The sequence below is a fragment of the Monodelphis domestica genome, chromosome 3 (assembly GCF_027887165.1).
Source record: "Monodelphis domestica isolate mMonDom1 chromosome 3, mMonDom1.pri, whole genome shotgun sequence".
Taxonomy (NCBI): Eukaryota; Metazoa; Chordata; class Mammalia; order Didelphimorphia; family Didelphidae; genus Monodelphis; species Monodelphis domestica.
This window is the reverse complement of record NC_077229.1, coordinates 244,123,008-244,149,106: the sequence shown is the minus strand read 5'-3', so window position 1 is coordinate 244,149,106 and position 26,099 is coordinate 244,123,008. Positions and strand designations below refer to the sequence as shown.

The window sequence follows — 26,099 nt, the reverse complement described above, 5'->3', positions numbered from 1 at the left end:
TAGGTTTAAGATAATCAATATTGTGATTCTAAAGTGATTAGTATAAATTCCATTATAATCTTAATACAATCAGTAGAATTTATGATTTTTATAAGGATTTCTAACTAAAGCATAAAAACTGCTTCTAAGGGGATTTCAAAACCCTCCCTAAGCGTGTAGTTCCCCTTTCTCATAAGATGCTGACCATCTGAATCTCAGGTCCTGATATGGTGCAAACATCATGCACTCTTCCCTGTTTGGAAATAGCCATCCTTCCCCCCAGATCAGATAAGTCTGAGGTAATGGTCATCACTATCTGCCCAAATAAGAATATTGTTTTGGCCTGTAGACTAATATGGGCTTCCCAAAATGAACTTACCAATCAGCTTTGTCGTTGGGTAACTGTTTCAAAATAAGGTATATATGATGTTATGTCTTGTGATATGTCATCAACCTTGTAAGGAAATAGTCATTTTGTTACTGCCCCAGTATATAAACTAGGTCTATGCCTCTGGGCGTTGTCTCTTGCCAGGGTCCAACAATGTAATATGTGCAAGAGGACGCATTTATTGGAGGACTTGGCCCTCTTCCAATAAAATCTAGACTTGGAGAAATTTTGCTTTTTGACTTTATTTTTCTAAAATGTCTATTTTGAGTTAGTGGGTTTCTATTATACAAAAGATTCTAGCCACAATAATTTATAACCTAAGATGACAGTAGAGACAAGAAAGTACTTTGGAAAAAAAATAGCTGCATCTCAGACTTGTTCAGTTGTTATTGTTTTATTCTTCTCAGTTGTCCTTTTTTTTTGCTCTTCTGAAATATATAGTTTTATATAATGCTAAACAGTACAAGCTTATTGTATTTATTTGCATTCTTATAGCACATTTCCTCACCAACTCACTAATAAGATAATAGATTTGAATCGGCATCCACCCCACCCTGCCCTGAAAAAAACAAAACAAAAAGTCACTCTTCAAGCAAGGGAAAGGCAGTACCTGTACTTAAACAGAAATGTTTTGCAAATCAAAGTATAAAAAGAAGTCATAGAGATCTTTTCTTTTTCTTTTTCTTTTTAATTGTTAACACGAATGTAGCAGAACTACAACTCCAGGCAAATGATGATATAAAAAGAGCAACTGAGATGATCAGAAACTTGAAAGTAACTTCAAGACAGGTATTGCTGCAAACAGAAAACCTTGTGTTTCGGTGGTCAACTGGATTGTATTGTATTCAGAAACTCCTGTATAAAGTGACATCTATATACAAAAGCCTTTGAAAAAGATAATGCAAATATTGACTTGTAAATAGTCCTCAGGCTGCTTTCAACTCTTGGAACAAATTGCCTCTTGCTCTGATTACCAAGGTGGGAAGGCACATTTTTGTGCTGAATCAGTGTATGTGACTCCTTTTTAAAATTGTATTTAAAATTTTGAGTACATTGCAGCTGCATAAGATGGCAGTGTGTATCCTCACTAATTGTGGCAGCTGCATAAAATGCCTATGCTCACTAATTCCATCTTCCAGTGATACTGTAATGGGGAGGGGCCAAGAGGACCCTAATCCTATCTCCTATAGATTTCATGGATCAATGATGATTATCTTTCAGCAATATGCATATGCTTAATTTTGTCCATAAAAGGCAGAACAAAGATTAATTCTTGACCTATCTGCCTTGGTATACTAATAAATTCCTTTTCTTTTACTTCCTGAGTTTGCCTAATTTCATCAGCCTGAGGCCATTATAAGATTTCTTTTAACTCTGTTGCCCTGCCCATTTTCTGCCTCTTTTTTGTATAGTCTCCCCAGTTTTAAGGAATTACTGTCTTTCTTTTTATTAATTGTATCCTCAACATTTGGCTCAGTTCCTGGCACATAGTAATTACTTAATAAATATATACTGGATTACATTTAATACACAAATGTCCTCAGAATTGTTGGTGACCTAGAGGATCATTGTTAATGCCCTAGAAGTGCCAAGGCACAGTCCAGTGTGAAAGGGAAATTTGGAGGGAAAAGGCAGGGAAAAGGAAGGGAAAGGAAGGTAGTTGGGTCTCACCGAGCCCCAGTAGGGAAATTGACCAGGCTTTCTTTTCTAGTATAATTATGCTAGGGAATTAAATTAAATCAATCCAGACTCTAGGGATAGGTAGATAGGTTTATTTGCACCAAGAAAACAAAGGTTTGGAAAAGCTAGAGAAAGTTAGATATTCAGCAGTTAAGCAGGGACAAAAGGGAAAAGGCACTTCTGGGAGAAAGGGCTCTCCTCTCCTTCTCTGGAAAAGGTGCCAAAACCCACACTTCTCTCTTCTTTTATATCTTCTCAGACACCTCCCACAAAGGAAGTGGGAGGTGTCTGAGGAAGTTGGGGTAGAGAGTTTTGAGAGAGATAGTCTCCCAGGGTTCAGACCCATTTTAAAACGCACAGGAGGGAGCTCTGTACTTGGAATCAGCAGATTAATACAAAAAATCAATATGAAACATTAGCTGTTTGACCACAGACAAATTAATTAATTTACCTGTGCCTCTTTTTCCTCACCTATAAAATGGAGATGATAATATATCTCCTACTTCCTAGGTATGTTGTTAGGAAAGTGCTCCACAGACTTTAAATGATTATGTATTATGATATTTTGCTATTGGAATTTCCTTCTATTTCCCTTTTTACTATATGGTGTCAGGGAGCATCCAAATCAGACTCAAAATTAATTTTGGCTTCCCTTATCTTGTTTTAGGACTTGTTCAGGGAAATGTGTTGAAATGATGAATAATGGTGATAGGGAGAAGGACAATAAATTCCCTCATCTTTTTACCATTACTAAGGTACTCCTAGACATTGGTATTCTCTACTCTCACTGAATTTAGGTGAATTAGTTCAAAGTACATTGGACCTTGAGACAAGGGGTCTGGTTCAGGAGGTAAAAGCATAGATACTTATAACTGAAAACTTCAATAAATTTTAAAAATTGTTGACCATTAAAAAAACCAAGATGTATATGATCTTGGACAAGTCTTTGAAATAATTATAGATTTTTTTTGGTGCAATAGCAAAAACAATGATAATTATACTACTTGTCTCATCAGATGAGGAGAAAAATATAGTTTGTAATTTTTAAGCATTCTATTTTTAGGTCTAGACCTGAAATTTTATTAGTATAGGGACCTCCTATTGAATAAACTGCTTTAGAAAGTTATCTGGGACACTAAGAGGTTAAATGGATTGTCCAAGATGCTTCTAGTTATTATACCATACAGTCTCTTTAATCATTATATTACTATGAGTTATATAATTTTATAACATTCCCACTACTTTCTCCACACAAGTATCCTGTCCTGTTCCTCAAATCAGAGCCATTTTCCTGTGAAAAAATTCTCTTGAAGCCTGCCAGTTTTTACTCTGAAATGTAGATGAATCTTTGTTATTCCACATGAGTCTTTTTTTTTTGGTCAAATTTTGTCAAATTTCTATGTTATTACTAATGTATAACTTTGTTTTCCTCTATGTCTAAAAAAAAAGAGAATAGATAGTGGAGTCCCAAGTTGGAAGTTTCTCCAGGGTATCTTTCTCAAGGTAGTTGATGAGGAAAAGATGGAGTGAAAGGGAGTGAAGTTAGGCTTCTTTGCTGGGCTCTGCAAAGGAGTGAATCATCCATTAAGATGAACTATGTACATAACAACTATTATTGTTAGTGGTTTTTTTTAACCTTTTATGACTTTTATTGTAAGCCTTACTTACACAAACTACTTGACAGGATACTGAAATTTCAGGGACATTTTGATAGCTTCTAGAGAAAATAGAATAGAATAACTCAAATTGTGATTATTCTGAGAAATTGGGTCTATTTGATCACTATTATTGTATGATTTAAAGTACATTGTGTGATCTTACAATACATCCAAAAGAGATATTTTAAAATGTTCTAAACAAATGGGAAGTTTTGTTTTTCCTAGTATATGGAAATTGAAGTCTGAATTATGTAAATACACATGGAATGAGCTAATACTTTTTTTATGATGGGGCATAATAGTTTAGTTCTACATTGAAGTATTAAAGATATATACTGAACTTCTGTCAGGAAAGATTGCTAGAGAAATCCTAAAATAGCCTATAATTGGGGTTTTTGAAACCAGAGATATCTGAAATTTAAGAGTGATACGCATGTGATTGAGATGGCCTAACTTAAAATCTAAATGAAATTAGTGGGTAGCTAAATGCTCTTTCGAAGCTTTCTCCTTTCCTATTTCTGCGTAGCTTTTGAAAATAACAGATAATTAATTTTCATGTTCAATAACATGACTATGTTTCCTTGTGCCTAACTAGCCCCAGTGACATGACTCTAAAGCCTTCTTTGCATTAAACAACAACAACAATAACAACAAAACACTTACATTTTGTCTTAGAATAAAGTCTAATCATTGGATCCAAGGCAAAAGGATAGTAAGGGCCAGACATTTGGGGTTAAGTGACTTGCACAGGGTCACACAGTTAGGAAATGTCTCAGGTCAAATTTGAACCCAGTTCCTCCCATCTCTAGCCCTGGCTCTCTATCCACTGACCTACTAAGCTGTGGCCCACTTCAATGCATTTTAATTTCATTATATTATTTTGTCCACATTCTCCTTCTTTTATTTTTATTTATTTATAAATCTATTTATTTTTAAATAATTTTTCACATTTACATGATTCATTTTCTTTCCCTTCCTTCTTTTTTCCCCTCTCCCAAAACCGACAATCAGTTCCACTGAATTGTACAAATGTTGTCACTTGATACCTATTTCCATATTATTCATTTTTGCTATAGACTAATTTTTTAAGACCTAAACCCCAAATCACATACCCATGTATACATATAATAAGTGATGTCATATGTTTTGCTTTTGCATTTCTACTCCCATAGTTCTTTCTCTCAATGTGGATAGCACTCTTTTACATATGTCCATCAGGAGTGTCCTGGCTTGTTGCATTGCTACTAGTAGCAAAGTTAATTTCATTGATTTTTTTCCACAATGTTTTACTTTCTGTATACAATGTTCTTTTGGTTCTGCTCATTTCACACTGTATCAGTTCTTTGAGGTTCTCTGAGTTCATATTGAAAGCCTCCAGATCATCAATCCCTACAGCACAATAGTATTCCATCAACATCATATACCACAATTTGTTCAGCCATTCCCTAGTTGATGAACACCCCTTCATTTTCCAACTTTTTGTCACCACAAAGAATGTGGCTATACATATTTTTGTACAAGTATTTTTCCTTATTATCTCTTTGGGGTACAACCCCAGCTGTGGTTTTTCTGGATCAAAGGTTATTCATTCTTTCTTTTAAAGCCCTTTGCTCATAATTCCAAATTGGTTTTCAGAATGGCTGGATTAGTTAAAAACTCTACCATCAATGCATTAGTGTTCTTTTGTCACACCCCCTCCAACATTTATTATTTTCCTTTACTATCAGATTGGCCAATCTGCTAGATGGGAGGTGGCACCTCAGCATTGTTTTGATTTACATTTCTCTAATTATGAGAGATTTAGGACACCTTTTCATGTGCTTATTGATAGTTTTTATTTCTTTAACTGAAAACTGCCTATTCGTGTCCTATGACCATTTGTCAATTAGGGAATGCCTTGATTTTTTGTACAATTGACTTAGCTCCTTATAAATTTGAGAAATGAGACCTTTGTCAGAGATTTTTGTTATAAAATGTTTTCCACAATTTTTTTGCTTCCCTTCTAATTTTGGTTGCATTGGTTTTGTTTGTACAGAAACTTTTAAATTGAATGTAGTCAAAATTATTCATTTTACATTTTGTAGTGTTCTCTATCTCCTGCTTGGTCTTACATTCTTTCACTTTCCATAGATCTGACAGATATACTATTCTATGTTCACCTAATTTGTTTATGATTTCCCTCTTTATATTTAAGTCATTTACCCACTCTGAGTTAATCTTGGTATAGGGTGTAAGATGTTGATCTATGCCTAAATTCTTCCATACTGTTTTCCAATTCTTCTAGCTGTTATTATCAAATAGTGGGTTCTTGTCCCCAAAGCTAGGATCTTTGGGTTTATCAAACACTATCTTGCTACTGTCATTTACCTCAAGGTCTATTCTATTGGTCCATCCTTCTGATTCTAAGCCAGTAGCATATAGTTTTGATGATCACTGCTTTATAGTATAATTTGAGATCTGGTAAAGCTAAGCCTCCATCCTTCACATTTTTTCCATAATTTCCCTTGATATTCTTGATCTTTTGTTTTTCCAGATGAATTTTGTAATAATTTTTTGAAATTATATAACAAATCTTTTGGTAGTTTGATTAATTTGTGTAGGATTATCATTTTTATTATATTAGCTTGTCTTACCCATGAGCAATTGATGTTTTTCCAATCATTTAGATCTAATTTTATTTGTGTGAAGAGTGTTTTGTAGTTATATTCATATGATTTCTGAATTTGTCTTGGCTAATAGATTCCCAGGTATTTTATCTTGTCTGCAGTAATTTTAAATGGAGTTTCTCTTTCTAACTCTTGCAGCTGAGTTTTGTTGGAAACATGCAGGTTTGCTGATTTATGTAGGTTTATTTTGGACTCTGTAACTTTACTAAAGTTATTAATTGTTTCTACTAGTTTTTTAGTTTTATTTTATTGGATTATGTAGGTATACCATGATGTCATGTACAATGATTGATAATTTAGTTTCCTCATTGTCTACTTATGATCTCTTTAATTTCTTCTCTAATTGCTACTGCTAGCATTTCTAGTACAATATTAAATATTAGTGGTGATAATGGGCATCCCTGTTTCACTCCTGATCTTATTGGGAAGACATCTAACTTATCCCCATTGCAGATGATACTTGCTGATGGTTTTAAATAAATGCTGTTTATTATTTTGATGCAAGACCCTTCTATTCCTTTTCTTTCTAGTGTTTTCAATAGAAATGGGTATTGTATTTCATCAAAGGCTTTTTCTGCATTTATTGAGATAATCATGTGACTTCTATTAGTTTGGTTGTTGATATGGTCCATTATGCAGATGATTTCCCTAATATTAAACCATCCTTGCATTCCTGGTATCAATTCCACCTAGTCATAGTGAATAATCCTTGTGATAACTTGTTTTAGACTTTTAGCTAGTATTTTATTTACTATTTTTGCATTTAAGTTCATTAAGGATATTGATCTGTAGTTTTCCTTCTCTGTTTTTGGTCTTATTGGCTTGGGAATGATAAAGCAAATATAGCAATAAAGCAAGGCACATGAATTTTTTGGTTTCACAGTATATATAAAAGTTATGCTTATACTATAATGTAGTCTACTAAGTGTGCAATAGTATTATGTCTAAAAATAAAATAGGCATAATTTAAATAAAAATTCTTTATTACTCAAAACAATATTCATCCTTTGAGCCTTCAGTATGATAATTCTGCTGATGATGGGTTTTGCTTCAATAGTGATGACTACTGATTGATCAGGGTTGTAGTTGCTGAATACTGGGGTTGCTGTGGTAATTTTGTAAAAGGAAATAACAACAATGAAGTTTGCTGAAGCAATTTATTATTCCCTTTTTTTGAACACTTTGTGGCCATTGGGGGTTATTAACTGACATCAGTACAATATTGTTATGTCTCAGGAAATAGAGAGTTCTCGGGTGAGGGGGAAAAACAGGGAAACTCCAGTTGGTGGGGCAGTCAGAACAACACATACAACATTTATTGATTAAGTTTACTATATGACATGGACACAAACCATGAAACCATGTAAAACATGTACAATAATAACATCAAAAATTGATGATTATAAAAAACCATAATAGATTAATAATGAAAAAAGATGAAATGTGAGAATTACCCATAAAAACGATGTGAGCACATAGTATTGTGAAAATGGCACTGATCGACTTCCATGATACACAGTTGCCACACATCTTTAATTTGCTAAAAAATGTAGTATTTGCAAAATATAATAAAGCAAAGCTTACACAAAAAAGTTATGCCTGTGATCAACATAGGCTTTAAATCCAACTATTATTTAAGGTTCTATAATCAATCTTTTCAATAAATATATTTGACAAAACACCTGACAAATAGATATAAATGCATATTACTAAATAACTAATGAGTTTGACTGGGATGCAAAGGGAAATATCACTGAGAAGAGAATGTCTAATGAATAATACAATGTATCCCAGAGAGTTTTCTAAATAAAACTCCTTAATTAAAGTACCTATAGGAGAAAAATTCCAAAGCATATAGATATATTTCACAGTTTACAAAGTATTTTCAAAGTTTTGTCTTCTTGTGGGATAAGTAATTGCGTTTATTAATGTCTCAGTTTGATAGATAAAAGTGTGCTTAAAAAGATTTTCATTTGTCCATGGTACCAGAACCAATAAGGGTCAGAGGCAAATTTCAAATCTTCCAGATCTTCTTGCCCCTAAGTTCAATCTCCACGCTGACAAAGATTTCAGATTGTTGACTATAATTTATAAGGATATTTCATACTTTTAATTCATTGATTTCTTTATGCTATACTTGGATTTCTAAGTATTTGTTTCAATAAACTCTTACTGCCATATACTCAACCTGTCTTTTCCATGGTCTTAATAAGTGCATCAAAATACAATATTTAGTGATTTTTTCATAAAATGATGTTATGACATGTTACTATGAAGACGTTTCCTTAGAATGTTATGTTGAATTGTCATTTTAAAATTTTTATAATTTTTATATTCATTTTTCACATTAAAGGGAGCAGTATAAACACATTAAAAATGCTCCCCTTCCCTTTGTTCACATGCCTCCGGTTTGGTGTCCCTGTGAAGCAAAAATCTATATATTGAAATTCCCAGGAGATGGATATCCATTTTCCAATTTCAAAATAGATGTCATTTTCTGGATCCCAATTTTTGACTTTTTTTTTCTGTAATCTAACTGTATTAGTACCAGTGATGGCAAATCATATAGTAAGACCTATAAATCAAGGCAAGTTTTTAGAGTGACTAGTGTTTCCATTCTTTTTTGAATGATGCAAATTGCCACAGAAACATGACTCAAAATCATTAAGAAAATGTATTCAGAATCAGAGACTAATCTCTTTCATAAGGAATGGTATCCCCCATCCTATTTCTGATATCACTGTATCTTGTGAGTTATTAAATATGCCATTCATTGCTGCCATTCATTAACTGGATGTTTAGATAAGCTGCTTAGATCTCATTCATCAGGCAAGGGAAGGAAAATATTCCAAAGTGTATTACCATCTCTCCTAACATTTTGTTTGTATATTCTCAATGCCTTTTATGCTGTTGTTTACATTTAAAGTCTCTTTGAACTTAATTGACTCTTTTAGAGTCTCTTTTCTTAGCAGTAGTCCAATGTTCCAGTCTGTATATAAACCCCATTTTACATCTTAGTTCTGTCATTAAATATATTAGATATCTCATTCAGTTTCATATCAAATTATAAATTGGTAAGTATAATTCAAATTTAATTCAAATTATTCATAAAATATAGAGCCCTGATACTTAGTTAAGAGTTGTTTCTAACTTGACATGAATCCATTAATGGCTTGGATTCAATGAGGAAAAGACTTCTAACTCTAAAACTAAAGATGTTACATTTCATTCAGTTCACATTTTCTTGATTTTGTCCATTAGTAAATGATTTGATATTTTGGTAAAAAATAATGACACCTAGATATATTGTATCATGGAAATTCCTCTGATCTATAAAGCAATGTTATAATCCTGTCAACAAAGAAAATAACAATAGTTTGGCATGACTTGTTTCTTATAAACCTATACTGGCAATCTCTGTTTTTCTTTTGAAAGACTTACAGACTTTTTATACTTATTTTTTTATTAGACCTGTGATTTATTTGTTATTGGGAACTCACAAGGAAGAACCTTTACCTTGCTGCTGCCAATCCATATTGGCAACTGTTTTTCACTTAAAATTCTTTTCTTTTTTTTTTAAGAAAGTTTTATTTAGTCAATTTAGAACATTATTCCTTGGTTACAAGAATCGTATTCTATCTCTCCCTCCCCTCCACCCACCCTTCCCATAGTCCACACTCAATTCCACTGGGTAATACATGTGTCCTTGATCAGAACCCATTTCCATGCTGTTGGTGTTTGTACTAGGATGTTCATTTAGAGTCTCCATCCCCAATCATATCCCCATCGACCCATGTAATCAAGCAATTGTTTTTCTTCTGTGTTTCTACTCCCACAGTTTTTCCTCTGAATGTGGATTCCACTTAAAATTCTTAGAGTTGCCTTCATCACTAAAAAGTTAAATGACTTATCCAAAGATCCCACAAGTAGTATGTGTAATAAATGGAAATTGAATCTTGGTATACATGACTTTATATCCACTACGCTATGCTGATTCTTACAAACTTATATTTCATAAACCTGGTTTAGTATAACCAAACTTCTTATTTACCTAGCTAATTTTATTAGAATTCATCAATTTATAGATTAGTACAAAAAGAATATAAAAATAAAAATAATTTGATAATGATAATTCTTTAAGAATACCCTTTTGTTTTACATTTTATGATTATGAATTTATGACCTTTACAGTTTAACATATTTCATGATCGACATGGAAATGAAGTGCAAAAGGTTTCAGAAGAAAGAGAAGATGAAGCCAACTGTCAAACCAGTAAGGATAGAGTAATATGTGAGCTGAGAGCAGAGGTATGTTTTTTTAATTATTAATTTGCATTGGTATATAATAGTGCATAAAATAAATCAATGAAATGTTTTGATTTTAATGAATAATAGGCAGATCATTCACTATTAAAGATATAGCTTTGTCCAAAACACATTCATGAAATAAAGTGGCATGGAAATGTTGTTTGATGTTAAAACAATGCAGTGGTATCTGTTTAGGATAGATTCTCAGCCAGTTGAATGTTACAAAGATATAATACTTGACTACTTTAAGATTCCTGAACCCAGTGCATGTCTTTTTTTGAGTAAAAACTCATTAAAAGTTCAACCTGTTGAGGGGTTTGATGTGTCAGAGTATTGTCATATCCAATGATATAAATCATGTGTTGCATATAGTTTCTGGTGTACTTAATGATATTCTTGGCAGGCATTCTAGTAGTGAAAGACAAGTAGAATAAATTTATTTATGTTATACCTAATTTATGACTGAAGAACTTGTCAAAAGAAATAGTAGAAAGCAGTTATTTGTCATCCCACAACAACAGAAGAATTGTCACCAATTATGAACTCCTTGTTGTTTGTTTTCCTCCTGATTTGATACAGAAGCAAAAATAATTATTACAAAAGACTGGAAAGACAATTTAGTCATGTTGCCAAAATGAACAATTTTGGGAATTAAAAAATATGGGGAAGGGAGAGGTGAAAGTAATAAGTATTTGGTCCATATCTTTTTAATGTTATTGAAGAAAAATATGTTTTAATCCCTTGAATCAGAGTGAGTCATATGCAGAGTAACAAAGGTCCTCAGTAATATCATATTTGTTTAGTAGGAGTATGAAAGAAATGGAAGGAACGCAAAATAAGAGAATTTTCAAAGATAGTTCTGCCACTTGGGTCCTATTCATACAAATATATTTACCCCCTTAATCATTCGTATCTATTTGAGGAAGTCATTTAAGTTTTGGGGCCCAATTACCTTATTTTTCTAATTGCTTTAAGGTTATGTTATTGGCCTACAGGTTGATTCTGACATTTTTTTAAATTTCTAAAACCCATTTTTCTATGAGAAAGCAAGACTAGGCATATAATCTAGTCCTGGCCAGAGGACACTTCTGCTAAATAAATGGGCAAAATTAAAAACAATATAACATTTAGAGAATGGCTACCTTTCAATACAAGTAAACATTTTTTTTTTTGGAAAAGAGAAATGAGCAATTACTTTTAGTAAATAGGAGGAACTGAGTTCTTTAAAGTCTGGCTCCTTTGGTACTCTTGTCATATTCAGTTTGGAGACTATGTCTCTACTATGTGATTCCTGGAGAGAACTTTTACATAAACTACATAAGTTGTAGTCTCTGCTCCATTGTTAGCTAGGCAGAAATGGTCTATACTTGTACTCTAATGGCTCTGATACAAATACATCTGTGCCAGTCTGAATTTTTTCCCTGGTACTTAACTGGATAAACTTAAATTGCTAAATTTGATATTTCTCTATCTCTCTATCTATACTTATACACACATGTATGCCAATGTTTAGCACTTTGTCTCTCATATATTAGGCATTTAATAAATGTTTACTAAAATGAATTATTGAATCAAAGATATACCTATACACTTATGAATATATATACTACATGTGTGTATCACTCACATTAATTACATAATGATATCCTAAATACTATCAGTGTAAGTTTATTAACTTGGAAGTGGAAAGGACCACGTCTTTAAAAGTATTATAATCCTGGATGGCCATTTACTGAATGATGAAATTGAGAAATAAAGTGATTTGCCCTGGTGTCACACAGGTAGTAAAAAGTAAGAGCCCTGGCTCCAGAGTCAGCATTCTTCATGTTTTGCAATACTATCTCCAGAACAACTATCTAATTAACTTTTTAGCAGCTATAAATATATTATAAAATAGATGTTACTGCCTAGCAGCACTTGCAATATTGTTGGCTACCCAATCTACTCTAATAGAACATGCTAATTTTATAAAAATCATTGAGTGTAAAATGGCTATTTCTACTTGCATTGATACTGTGAAGAATATATTACTACTACATAAAGATTTGCAAGCAAATGCAAGAATAGAAGTTTGAAGACCTGTCAATCAAAAAGATTCCAAAGAAGAATGTGGCCAGGAAGAAGGAAGTATGAATAAGCTGGCACAAAAACTGATTTTCTCACTTCTTCCTTGAGACTCTGAGGAAGAAGCTGTCAGAGAAGATTTACTCTGAACTTCTGGCTCTTGGTTTCTCCTTGAAAGATTTGGGGCACAGGCCTTAGGATCTTGTCAAGTCATTAACACTATCCCTTAAAGACAATTCAACCTTTACTTTCTTTATATTGAATTTCTAATAGATTAGGGAAATCATAGATCCCTTCTACCCTATCTCAACGCCCTGCCTTTTCTTCCTTCAAAATAAATTTCTTGTTTTTTAGTATTCAGTTTCTCATCTAGCCTTATTTCTTGGTGTTACTGTTCCAGCCCTTTTCCTTTACCTTAAATACCTTAGTAAAGGAGCCTGCAGTACAATACTCCTAGAGGCATTTTCAGAAATTATTCATTAAAAGTATTTTAGAATAGAATTACAAACTGTCACCTATTAAAGTGAGATTCACTACTAAGAAATAAGTTCTTTGAATTATTATTACTATTATTGTTATTACTTCTGAGCCATAGTAAATATTCACAATGATCTCTCACATTTCTGGTATTGTCCTTCCTGTAACTAGAAATTGGCATTTGAAAAAAAATTCACCCTAGTAGAGGGGAGTGGAGTCTGACTGAAATATAGGACAAATCTAAACTCATTGATCTAGAAAGAGGAAAAAAAATGATGAATTTGATATTGTTTGACATATCAGTCTAACAGAAGAAAAAAACAATCAGGGCACCAATAGGTTTTTTTTTTTTTTAATTTAAAACCCTTACCTTCTGTCTTGGAATCAATACTGTGTATCGGTCCCAGGGCAGAAGAGTGGTAAGGGCTAGGCAATGAGGGTTAAATGACTTGCCCAGGGTCACACAGCTGGGAAGTACCTGAGGCCAGATTTGAACCTAGGACCTCCCATCTCTAGGGCTAGCTCTCAATCCACTGAGCTACCCAGCTGCCCTACCAATAGGTTTTAACAAACAAGGTTTTCCTGGGACTGTCTTGTTTTTAAGAATGATATTCAAGACATTAATTTTTGTTCAAAGAGAAACACAGAGATCATTATAATATCTGCATATATGCCCAGAGCAGAATAAAAGATAGGGAGCTGGCTTTAGTGACAGGCAGACATGACTTCTAGTCCTGCCTTTAAAATCTGTTAGCTATGAGAGTCTAGGGAAATCATTTAACCTCTCAATGTCCAATTCAATTATTTAAGATTTTAACTTGCAGAGTAGGTGTGTATCAGAACTGGTTGTGGGAGTTCGCTTATCTGAAATTTCCCAACCCAATGAAAACACTGGTCTGATTCTCATTTCCCCCAGTCATTATTAAAACTAATAACTCATAGTCCTGCAGTTCTTGGCATTTTATAAATCACTTCCCTCACAACTATCTTATGAGGCACAAAATGCCTTCTATTAAAAAAATCCCCACTTACATGTAAAAACAATTTCTGACAATCACTTTTAATTATTTTCAGCTTCTAAATTCTTTCCTTCACCCCCTTTTGCCAGAGACAGCTAGCAATTTTATATAGGTTATACATACATATGTTATACATGTGCAATCTTGCAAAACATTTTTCATAATAGCCATGCTGCAAAAGAAAACAGACAGAAAACAAAAACAAAAGCCAAGAAAAATAAGATTTAAAAAAGTATACTTTGATCTGTATTCAGACTCAATTAGTTCTTTCTCTGGAAGTAGATAACATTTCTCATCACAAATCCTTCAGAATTGTCTTGGATTATTGTATTGCTGAGAATAGCTAAGGTATTTATAATTGATCATGGTACAATATTGCTGTTACTATGTATACTGTTCTCTTAGTTCTATTCATTTCAATTTGCTTCAACTAATGTAAGTCTTTCCAGGTTTTTTTTTTTTTTTTGTGTGTGTGTGTGTGTGTTTCCTGCTCATCATTTCTTAAAACATAATTATTTTATCACAATCATATACCACAATATGTTCAGAAATTCCCCAATGATTGGCATCCCTTCAGTTTCCAATTGTTTGCCCCCACAAAAAGAGCTTTGATACATATTCTTGTACAAATAGTTTCTTTTCCTTTTTAAAAAATCTTTTTGAGCTTTAAACCCAAAGTGGTATTGCTGGGTCAAATGGTATGCACAATTTTATAGCTCTTGGACATAATTATGAATTGCTCTTCATAATGGTTGAATTATTCACAACTCCAAGAAAAATGCATTAGTGCCTCAATTTTCTCACATCTTCAAATTTTTTTTTACTTTTTACTTTTTAAAAAATTACATGTAGAAACAATTTTTGACAATTATTTTCTGACATTTTACAATTCAGATTCTCTCTCTCCCTCCCTCCCCATATAAGGTGGTAATAGTCTGATATAGGTTATACCAGTGCTTTCATGAAATATATATTTCCATATTGCTCATGCCATGATGAAAGACATATATCACACATTCAATAGGGAAAAAAATTAGTGAAAGAAATAAAGTGGAAGATGGTGTGCTTTGATATGCAATTAGACCCCAACAGTTCCTTCTATGGCCATAGATAGCATTTTTCATTGAGTCCCTTATGGATATCTTGGAAAATTGCTTTCTGATAATAGTTTAATTCATTACAGTTGATCATTATACACTATTTTTGTTACTGTATACACTGTTCTCCTGGTTCTTTTCACTTTACTTTGCATCAGTTCATATGAGTCTTTCCAGGATTTTCTGAACTTATCCTGTTCATCATTTCTAATTGCTCAAAAGTATTCATATTCCATTAGCAACATATGCCACAACTTCATCAAAACATTCTCCAGGTTAAGGATGCCCCCTCAGTTTATGGGTAGGTCCTTTTCCCTTATCTCTGATTTTTTTGATATAAAGACTCAGTAGTAATACTGTTGAGTGAAAGGGTATGCATAGCTTTATGGCCCTTTGAGCGTGGTTCCATACAGCTCTCCAGAATGGTTATATCAGTTCATATTTTCACTTAGTGCCTCAATTTTTCCATATCCTCTTCAACATTTATCAGTTTCCTTTTTGGTCATTTTAGCTAATCTGATAGGTATGAGGAAATTTCTTAGAGTTGTTTTAAATTTCATTTCTTTAATTATTGGTGAATTATAACTTTTTTTCTTCAAATGACTATAGATAGTTTTAATTCCTTCCTCTGAGAACTGCCTGTTTATAAGCATTGACCATATATATCAACTGGGGAATGCTTTGTATTCTTATAAATTTAACTCTTTTCTCTATATATTTGAAATACTGCTATAAAAATTTCCTCCCTGGGGGCAGCTAGGTAGCTCAGTGGATTGAGAGTCAGGCCTAGAGATGAGAGATCCTGGGTTCAAATCTGTCCTCAGACACTTCCCAGCTGTGTGACCCTGGACAAGTTACTTAGTCCCCATTGCCTTGCCCTTAACCCTCTTCTGCCTTAGAACCAATACACTTTATTGATTCCAAGATGGAAGGTAAGGGTTTTAAAACAAATTTTAAAAAAAATTCCTCCCCAATTAGTTGTTTTCCTTCTAATCTTGGTTAATTGGTTTTATTTGCATTGAAAAAAAATTTAATTTAATGTAATCATAATTATTCAATTAATTTTTCACAGTATTCTCTATGTCTCGTTTGGTCATAAATTGTCCCAGTTAAATTTTTCTGTGTTCACATGATTTATTTAGGGTATCACCCTTTATTTTTAGATCAATTGTTCATTTTGACTTTATCTTGGTGTATGGGGTGAGATATTAATTTATGCCTAGTTCCTGCCATAAATTTTTCTAGATTTCTCAGCAGTTTTTTTTTTTGTTAGTTAGTTCCCTTCCTAAAAGCTTGGATCTTTGAGTTTATCAAACATTAGGTAACTATTATCATAAGCTACTGTGTGATGATTACCTAATCTTTTTAATTAATCCACTATTCTATTTCTTAGCCAGTACCAGATTGTTTTGATGATTAATACTTTATAGGATAGTTTGAAATACTATACAACTAAACCACCTTCATATTTTTTTCCTTCATATTTTCCTTCATATTTTTTTCATCAGTTCCCTTGATATTCTTGGCCTTTTGTTCTTCCAAATGAATTCTATTATTTTTTCTATCTCTATGAAATAATTTTTGGGAACTTTGATTGGTATGGAGCTGAACTAATTAATTTAGGTAGGATTGTCAATTTATTATACTGGTGCAGTCTATCCATGAGAAATTAATATTTTCCCAAATGTTTAGATATGATTTTAGTTGTGTGAATAGTGTTTTGGAATCTGATAATAAACTTGCTTTTTTTTTTTTTTTAAATAAACCCTTACCTTCCATCCAGGGCAGAAGAGCAGTAAGGACCAGGCAATGGGAGTTAAGTGACTTGCCCAGGGTCACACAGCTGGGAAGTGTCTGAGGCCAGATTTGAACCTAGGACCTCCTGTCTCTAGGCCTGACTCTCAATCCACTGAGCCATCCAGCTGCCTCCACTTTTTTTTTTTGATAGATGAACTTCCAGTTATTTTATATTGTCTATAGTTATTTTAATTGGAATTTCATTTTCTATTCTGTGCTGTTGGAATTTGTTGATCATAAATAGAAATGCTGGTGGGTTTATGTACATTCATTTTGTGTCCTACAACTTTGCTAAAATTATTAATTATTTTATTATTTTTTGATTGATTTTCTGGCATCCTCTATTTTCACATTATGAATGTATTGCATGTTCATTATATAATCTGCAAAGAGTGAGTACTTTGTTTCTTCACTGCATATTCTAATTCAATTTCTTTTTCTGCTCTTATTTCTCTAGAATTTCTAGTAAAATATTAAATACTAATGATTATAATGGGCATCCTTCCTTCACCCCTGATTTTATTGGGAAGGATTCTGGTTTATCCTCATTACAGATAGTCCTTGCTGATGATTTTAGATAAATGTCATTGATGACTTTAAGGAACGTTTCATTTATTCCAATGTTTCCTAGTGTTTTTATATGGAATGTCTTGTAATTTTTCAAAAGGTGTTTCAGTATCTATTAAATAATCATATTTTTGATAGTTTTTATTGTTATGGTAAATTATGCTGAAATTTTCTCAATTCAGAACCATCCTTATAATCCTATTTTAAAGCACACCTGACCATACTGTATCAACCTTGTGATATAATGCTGTAGTCTCCTAGCTAGTATTTTATTTAAATTTTTTGCATCTATGTTCATTAGGGATATAGGTTTATAGTTGTCTTTGTTTGCTTTAGTTCTTCTTGGTTTGATGTCAGTATCATATTTGTATCTTAAAATGACTTTGGAAGGATTCCTTCTTCCTCTATTTTTACATATGATTTATTTAGTGTTATAGTTAATTATCATTTGAATATTTGGTCGAATTCACTTTGTAATCATCTGGTCCTAGGACCTTTTTCTTAGTTAATTCTTAGATGGTTTCTTCAATTTATTTTTCTGTGATGGGGTTAAGCATGCAATTTCCTCTTTTGTTAATTGGGGATAGTTTATATTATATATATATATGTGTATATATATATATATATGGTAGTTATATTTTACATAGTCAGATTTATTGACATTATTGCTTTAATTTCTTCTTCAGTGGTTGAGATCTGTAGCAAGGGAAAGTAGAAGTTGCAAGAATGATTCATAGGTATTAGAATCTTTCATGAGCTGGTTGGGTCAGAGTTCTAAGAAGCAGTTTTTCCAACTGACAGTCTGGAGCTAAAAGTGAAGAAGGAAGGTGTGTAGGTGAGGCTCCCTGAACAAACCACTGGCCTTTGAGGATCAGCTGGCTGAGGGTGATAGGAAAATCTCCAGTCTTCCTGGTGGACAGATTGACTGGAGAAAAGACCTCTACCTTGCTACCATCTGAGGACACCACAACTGGGATTCTTGATACCTGACCAACCACTGACTCTGTGTGTGTGAGATTCCGGGTTTATTGTGGGACTTATTCTTAATAGTCTTTAGTTAAGGTAGTTAGACAGTGTAAGCTTAGATAATCAAATATAGTGGGCAAAAAGTCAGATACTATCCTTCCCCTTATTCCATCCCTGAAATTTTTCCCTTCTCTGTTAATAAACTCAAGTTATTTAAATGTGATTTTCTCTGGTGCATGAACCCCTTTCCTAAAATCCCCTTAACAGATCTTACCTTTGTCATTTCTAAGACTTCTAATTTGGTTTATTTATTTCTTTTTAATTAAATCTATTTAAAAAATAAAAATAGCTCCTTGTTTTATTTATTAGTTCAATGATTTGCTTACTTTTGTGAAAATTGGATTTAGGTATCTCCTGATTGTAACAATGAAGGTACTTAACTCTTTCTTTATTGTGAAGATAACATTGTAATCTGATTGTAACAATTAAGGTACTTAGGTCTTCCTTTATAGTGAAGCTAGAATTGTAAGGTACAATCTATTTTTAGATTTTAACTACAAAAAGGTGTTAAGTAACTACAAAAGGTGAATTAATCACAAAAAGATGTTAAGGAAGTACAAAAGGTGAACTTAACAAAAGAGGTGTTAAGTAACCCCAAAAGATATAATCTAACAAAAGAAGGTGAGAACTAAAAAGTGGACTGTCCTGGAGAAAAGTGTCTGCTGTGATTGGTAGACGTGAAAATTTAGAGGAGGTGACATAAGAGGAAAAATATCTTTAAAAAGAGGACCAAAAGGCAAAATCAGTCATTCAGATTCAGACAGTCAGTCACCTGGGTTTGGAGTGAAGGACAGAGGAGTGACTGGAAGATGAACACCCAGACTTCTTTTAGACTGTCACCAATGGTGAGTGAAAAGCTGACTTAGTAACCCCGCCTTTCAGGAGGCATGAAGCCTCCAGGAAAGGCCCAACTTCTTGAGACTCTTTTCCCCTGGCTGTGACTTAGAAATTCTAATTGATAAAAGAAGAAGCCAGAGTTTTCTCTCTTTCTCTCTCATTCCTTAACATCTTCCTTCTCTTGTAAATATTGTAAATAAACTACCATGAATTCCATTTACTTTAGTAATTCATTTTGGGATTTAGAATTAAATACCTGACCATTTAATTAGTATATTTCAGAGTCCAACCACAATTAATTTTAACACTTTCAATTTTATTATTCTCTACTTTGATTTTCAAGATTTACAATTTGGTTTTAAATTGAAGGTTTTTAATCTGTCCATTTTCTAGTTTATTTATTAGTTGCATGCCCAATTCTTTGATCAGCCTTTTCTCTCTTTTATTGATTTAAGCATTTAGAGATATAAATTTCTTCTTAAATACAGCTTTGGCTGCATCTCATAACTTTTTATGTGTTGTATCATTATTATCATTTACTTCATTAAAATTGTTGATTGTTTCTATGATTTTTTCTCTGACTCATTCACTCTTTAGGGTAAGATTATTTAGTTTCTAATTAATGTTTAGTCTTTCTATGCACTGCCCTTTGTTGAATGTACTTTTGTTGCATTGTGGTTTGAAAAGGTTGCATTTGATATTTCTACTTTACTACATTTGGTTGTGAGGTTCTTATGCCCTAATAGGTGGTTAGTTTTTGTGAAAGATCCATGTATTTCTGAGAAAAATATATGTTCTTTTGTATTCCCTTTCAGTTTTCTCTAGAGGTTGATTTTTATCTAACTTTTATAAGTCCTATTTACCCACTTCATTCTTTTTTTTTAAGTAGATATATTTCTCAGAGGAGAAGTTTAAAGTCCTTCACTAGTAATGTTTTACTATTTCCTCCTGTAACATAAAATTTTTCTTTAAAGAACTTGAATGCTATGCCATTTGGTGCATGTATAATTTGCCCTGATATTTCTTCATTGTCCATGGTGACCTTTGTCATGATGTGAATTCCTTCCTTATCTCTTGATTAGATTACTCCTTACTTTTCCTTGTCTAAAATTATTATTATTACCCCTACTTCCCCCCCCCATTTTTAGTGAGGTTTAGCAGATTATATGTCCTTCTCTGCTTTAAATTTGTTTCTATTAATATGTTGTGGGATTCTCATTTTTAATCTACTATGCTTTCTGTTCTGTGTAATGGGTAAATTTGTCCAATTTACATAACCAGTTATTATTACTAATTGTGTGTTTTCCTCCATAATTTTTTCCCTATTAACCCTTCTCTCTTTTACTTTCTAGTTTTTCTCAATTTAGAGATGTTTTGTTTCTGACCATTGCTCCCACCAATTTACCCATGTCCTTCTCTCTGACATTTTTTATTTTCCTTTTCTGTCATACTGGCCAATATGATAGGTGTGGGATGGTATCTCAGTTTTAATTTCTATTTCACTAATCAATGGTGAATTAGAGCATTTTTCCATGTAACTACACATAACTTTGATTACTGCATCTAAAAACTATCTATTTGTATCATTTGATCATTTACCAATCAGGAAGTGACTTGTATTCTCATAAATTTGACTCAGATTTCTTTATATTTGAAAAAATAAGGCTTTTTATCAGAGAAACATCCTATAATTTTTCAAGATTATGATTACTAACTGTAATTTACTCCATACTATTTATGAACTCTTTATTTTACTTTATTCTCTCACAGCTTGTCTATCCTCAAAAGTGTTTTGCTACTAACCATTGCTTTCCCCAGGTACCCTTCCTTCTATCATCCCCCTTTTTCTCCTTTTTCCTATAGATTAAGATGGATTTCTATACCCAACTGAGTATGTCCTTTTCCCCTCTTTGAGATAATTTCAATGAGAGTAATATTCACCTGCTCCCCCTCATCTCTCCCATCTTTCCCTCCACTATAGAAATTTTTTTTTGCACATGTTTTAGGTGAGATACTTTACCTCATTCTCCCTCTCCCTTTCCCTTTCTCCCATTATATTTCTTTCTCACTCCTTAATTTTAATTTTTAGGTATAATCTCATGATATTCAACTCACACATGTGAATTCTATCTGTATATTGATTCTAACCACCCTAATAATATAAGGTACTTGGGAGTTATAAGTATCATCTTCTCGGATAAATAAATATTTAAACCATATTAAATCCTTTATGACTTCTCTTTTCCCTTCATCTTTTTATGCATGTCTTAAGTTTTGTATTTGAAAGTGAAATTCAGCTCTAGTCTTTTCATCAGGAATATTTTAACATACTCTATTTCATTGAGTATCTCTTTTTTTTTCCCTGAAAAATTTTATTCAATGTTTCTGAAGAGGTAATAATTCAGTTGTAATCATAACTCCTTTGTCCTCCAGAATATTATATTCCAAGCCTCTTGATTCTTTAATGTAGAAGCCACCACATATTGTGTTATTGTGACTGTGGCTTAACAGTATTCAACTTCAATGACCTTTTGTACCTCCTTTTCCATTTAGCAAATTCTTTTTAAGAAATGTTTTCCTTCAGTGAATTTTTGGATATATTTTCCCTTTTTCCTATTTCTGCTTTTGGAATTCTTTTCAGTGAATTTTTGTGCCTGTTTTACTATTTAGACTATTCTGGTTTTTAAGATGTTATTTTCTTCAGCATTTTTTGCCTCTCCTTTACCAACGTGTATATTTGTTTTTTCATTATTTTCTTGTGTCACTGTCATTTCTTCTTCCAATTTTTCCTTTGTCTCTCCTATCTTATTTTAAAAAATATTTTTGGAGATCATCCAGGAATTCTTTTTGGTTCTGAGACTAATTCACATTTTTCTTTGAAAAGTTGGATGCAAAAATGTTGGTTGTATTATCTTCTTCTGAGTTTGTTTTGATTTTTCCTCTCACTACCAAAACTTTCTAATGGACAAGATAATTTTTTGTCGTTGTTTGGTCATTATTCCTACTTGTTTCTTGACTTTGAACTAAAAAAATAGTAAATTCATGGACTATTGCTAGGATATAGATAGTACTGTACAAAGCAGGTTTCTTTTGTCCAGCTTCTTTCACAGCTAGTTCTAAAGGTCTGTATGTTCTCAATTTTTTAAAGTCTTATATTCTAAAGAGAGAGTGTTTACTATTTCTCTGACCTGTGCTCCATATGATTGTTAGTTTGTAGTGTAGTTCAAAATCTTATTATTATACAATTGGGTACTTTTACTTCCTATGTTTTTATTTTTTTCTATGATATTCTTGAATTTTTTCCTCCAAATGTATTTAATTATTTTTTATGCTATATAAAATAATCCCTTAATAGTTTGTTTAACTTGCAATGGAATTAAATTGTTATATAGTAATATCATTTTTTAAAATGGCTCAGCCTACACATGATTAGTCACTATTTCTTTAATTATTTAAGTATGTCTTTAATTCCATCAAATGTTTTGAAGTTGTATTGATATAGATAATGTGTGGTATGTAGATTCCCAAGTATTCAATACATTCTATGATAATTTTAAAATATATTTATTTTTCTATATCTTCCTGTGTTTTGTTGTTAATATGCAGAAATGTTTTTGATTTATATACATTTATTATATATTTATTATATATTTTAAACAAATTTGCTTAAGTAACTAGTTAAATTAACTTAGTTAATTTTCTATTCTCTAAATATTCTATCAAGTTATTTTCAAAAGTTACAATTTTATTCTTCTCTATGTATTCTCTCAATGTTTGCCTGATTGTTATGTATGTGGCAAGGGATATGAAGGGAAGTATGAATTAATTTTTAATTTATGAACTTGAGTGACTGAAATGTAATGATGCCTCAACATATATAGGGAAATTTGGAGGAGAGACAGGTATAGGGGGAAAGTTGATTCATTCTTTTTGGGATGTATTTTTTTGGGGGTGGTGGTGAATTCTGACAAAATATCCTGGTAGAGAAAGCCAGTAAGTAGTTGGAGATGCAGGACTACAAATCAGGTGTGAATTTGATGCTTAATATATAAATTTGGAAATCATCTTCATCAAAATTATAATCAAACATCGCAGAGATGATGATATCCCCAAGAGAGTATAGTGAGACATGAGAATAAGACTTTTAGAGAGCACATAAGCATATGGGCTTTGATTCAGCAAAGGAGACTGAGGAGTAGTCAGATAGGCAGGAGAAAGTGTTACAGAAACCAAAGCAAGGACTTTTGAAATGATGACAAATGCATATTGAAATCCCTAGGTGTTAGAGATAAGACAATGTTTTATAGGAAAGTAATAATTATAAGAATACTGGAGCCCAGGTATTGAAAGCAAAAAAGGAAGAAAAATTATATGGAGTCAAAAGAATCACAGCTACACAATTCTAGATAGTGTATTAAAGTTCAGTGGGATAAATCTCAAGGATGCAATATTAAGTGCTGGCCAAAGACACCAAAGATATATTAATAAAATATTTTCTTTATTCTGTATTCATAATAAAACTAATTAAGAGCTTTGATCTATAACATTCAGATGGGATTAGTGGCCAGACATTTATTGGTTATCAATTTTTTTCACTTTTAAAATTCAAACACTTGTAAGGGAAAAACAAGTGAATAGTTCTTAAATCAATATATTAAAATAGCTTTGGGATTTCTTAAGTTAAAATCTTCCTTTACCTAAGTATAATATCTATAGATTTGGATACATTAAGAAAGTTGAGACTGAAAATTCTCTTCACAGTTAGACAGTGAATCGTCACTTCCTTACATTAATTCTACCTTACAAACAGGAAGAGAATAAATTTATTTGTTTTAAAATTGCAAGGTGAATAAAATATTGCTTTAAGAATAAAGTGAGGTAAGTCTGACATCTAATATAGTAGCACTAATGAATGAATGTCTTTTAATGTCATAGTTTATATTAGTTTAATATTTGAAAGAACAATAGAACAACAATAAAAGTTTAATCTGAAATTTCACAGTACTATTTCTGAAATGAATCATTAAGGGAAAAATTATCTTCTGAAAAACACAATGAATTGGGAATTGATTTTCCTAATTATTTAACTTAAAAAAATACTTCATCACTTAAATAAATATCCTAGTTTTGTTTTTTTCTTCTTTCCAAATTAGGATTTAGGGTGCAAGGCCAGCCAAAAGGAGGTGATTTTATGACACTCTAAGCTCCTTAAGTTGGACACTGTGCCATTGCTATTGTTTATCTGAGTGGATAAAGAATTTCTAGTATCCAGATTATTTAGACCACCTTTTGATCTTGTCCATTGGTACATATATAACTGGGAAAGATTCTGCAAATGGGAAGCAAACTGGATCCAGATCTAAATAGGAGGATCACAGAATTTGAAAGGATCTTAGAGACCTTCTAGTCAAACTCTCTCATTTCATGGATAAGTAAACTGAGGGTCCAAGGGTTTAAATGATTTGTCTGATGTTACTCAAGTAAGTACCAGAGCTACGATTCAAACCTAGGTACTTTAACTGTAGAGTCAGGAAAAGTATTGGCTGGGTTGCCTATGTGAAGTTACAAAGCTCTTTGAATTACAAGAAGTTTCTCTCTGCAAGAAAGGCCAACTTTTTATTATACATATTCTTCTAATGATGATGAATGGCTATAGATTTTAAAATGTAAAAAGGCTCTTAAATTTGAGATTTTGGATCACTGAGAAAAGCAGGAAAGGTTGTCATCAAATAATGGCATGATTTAAGAATATATGACAAAATAAAAAGATGAGTGGTCATGTAGAATGAGCAAGCAATAACTAATAACCAGCATAGCCTGTCTACTAAATTGGTGTCAAGCCAATGCCAAAATAAATTGAAGAGCCCCACATGTGGAGTATAGCCCTTGTGCCATATTCCCAAGAAGACAGCAGAAACAAGTGTAGTTTGGATTGGCCCCTGCATCCATTATTGGAGAGAGTAACCTACTTTGATAAAATTATACATCCTTGGGAGTATTAAAGTGTTTCCAGTCCAGTACCTTGCACCAGTAATAATAGTTGTTTGATAAATGTGTGTAGATTTAAACTGAGATCCTTTTCCTTTCTGTTTGGAACATCACGGCTATGTTGGCACACAGGAAAGATTTCAACAAATTTCCATGTAGTGACTTATCATTATTATAGTGAAAAGCAATTTAAGTGGAGTTTTTCTTATTTGTTTTCTCTCTGTTAAACCTGGTCATTTATTTCCAATAATTTTATTATTATTATTTTAATTTATATTAGTTTTGCTATTGTTTAGATTGTTTTCCTGGTTCTTAATGTATTTTGCATGATTTCATATAAACTTTTCTATAACCTCCTATGTTTATCATGTTCATTATTTCTTTAAAGTCCAATGATACTTCATTGTAGTCATATATGATAAGTGTTTAATTCCTCAATCAATGAGCACTACTTTGTTTTCAGTTCTTTTCTAATACAAAAAGTGTTATTATAAAAAAAAAATCAGGCCTTTCATTTGATCATTGACTTCCTTGGGTGTATTCTTATC

At 32.3% G+C, this 26,099-nt stretch overlaps 1 protein-coding gene across 3 annotated transcripts in view; it reads left to right on the top strand.

Moving 5' to 3' along the window:
• Positions 1 to 26,099, top strand: part of CCDC102B (coiled-coil domain containing 102B) — a 772,664-nt gene that overhangs the window by 193,313 nt on the left and 553,252 nt on the right. For all 3 annotated transcript variants that reach the window (XM_056823603.1, XM_007487776.2, XM_007487774.2), the window contains one exon: positions 10,563 to 10,679. In XM_056823603.1, coding sequence (XP_056679581.1) covers positions 10,563 to 10,679 — 117 coding nt within the window. The remainder of the gene's footprint in view (positions 1 to 10,562; positions 10,680 to 26,099) is intronic.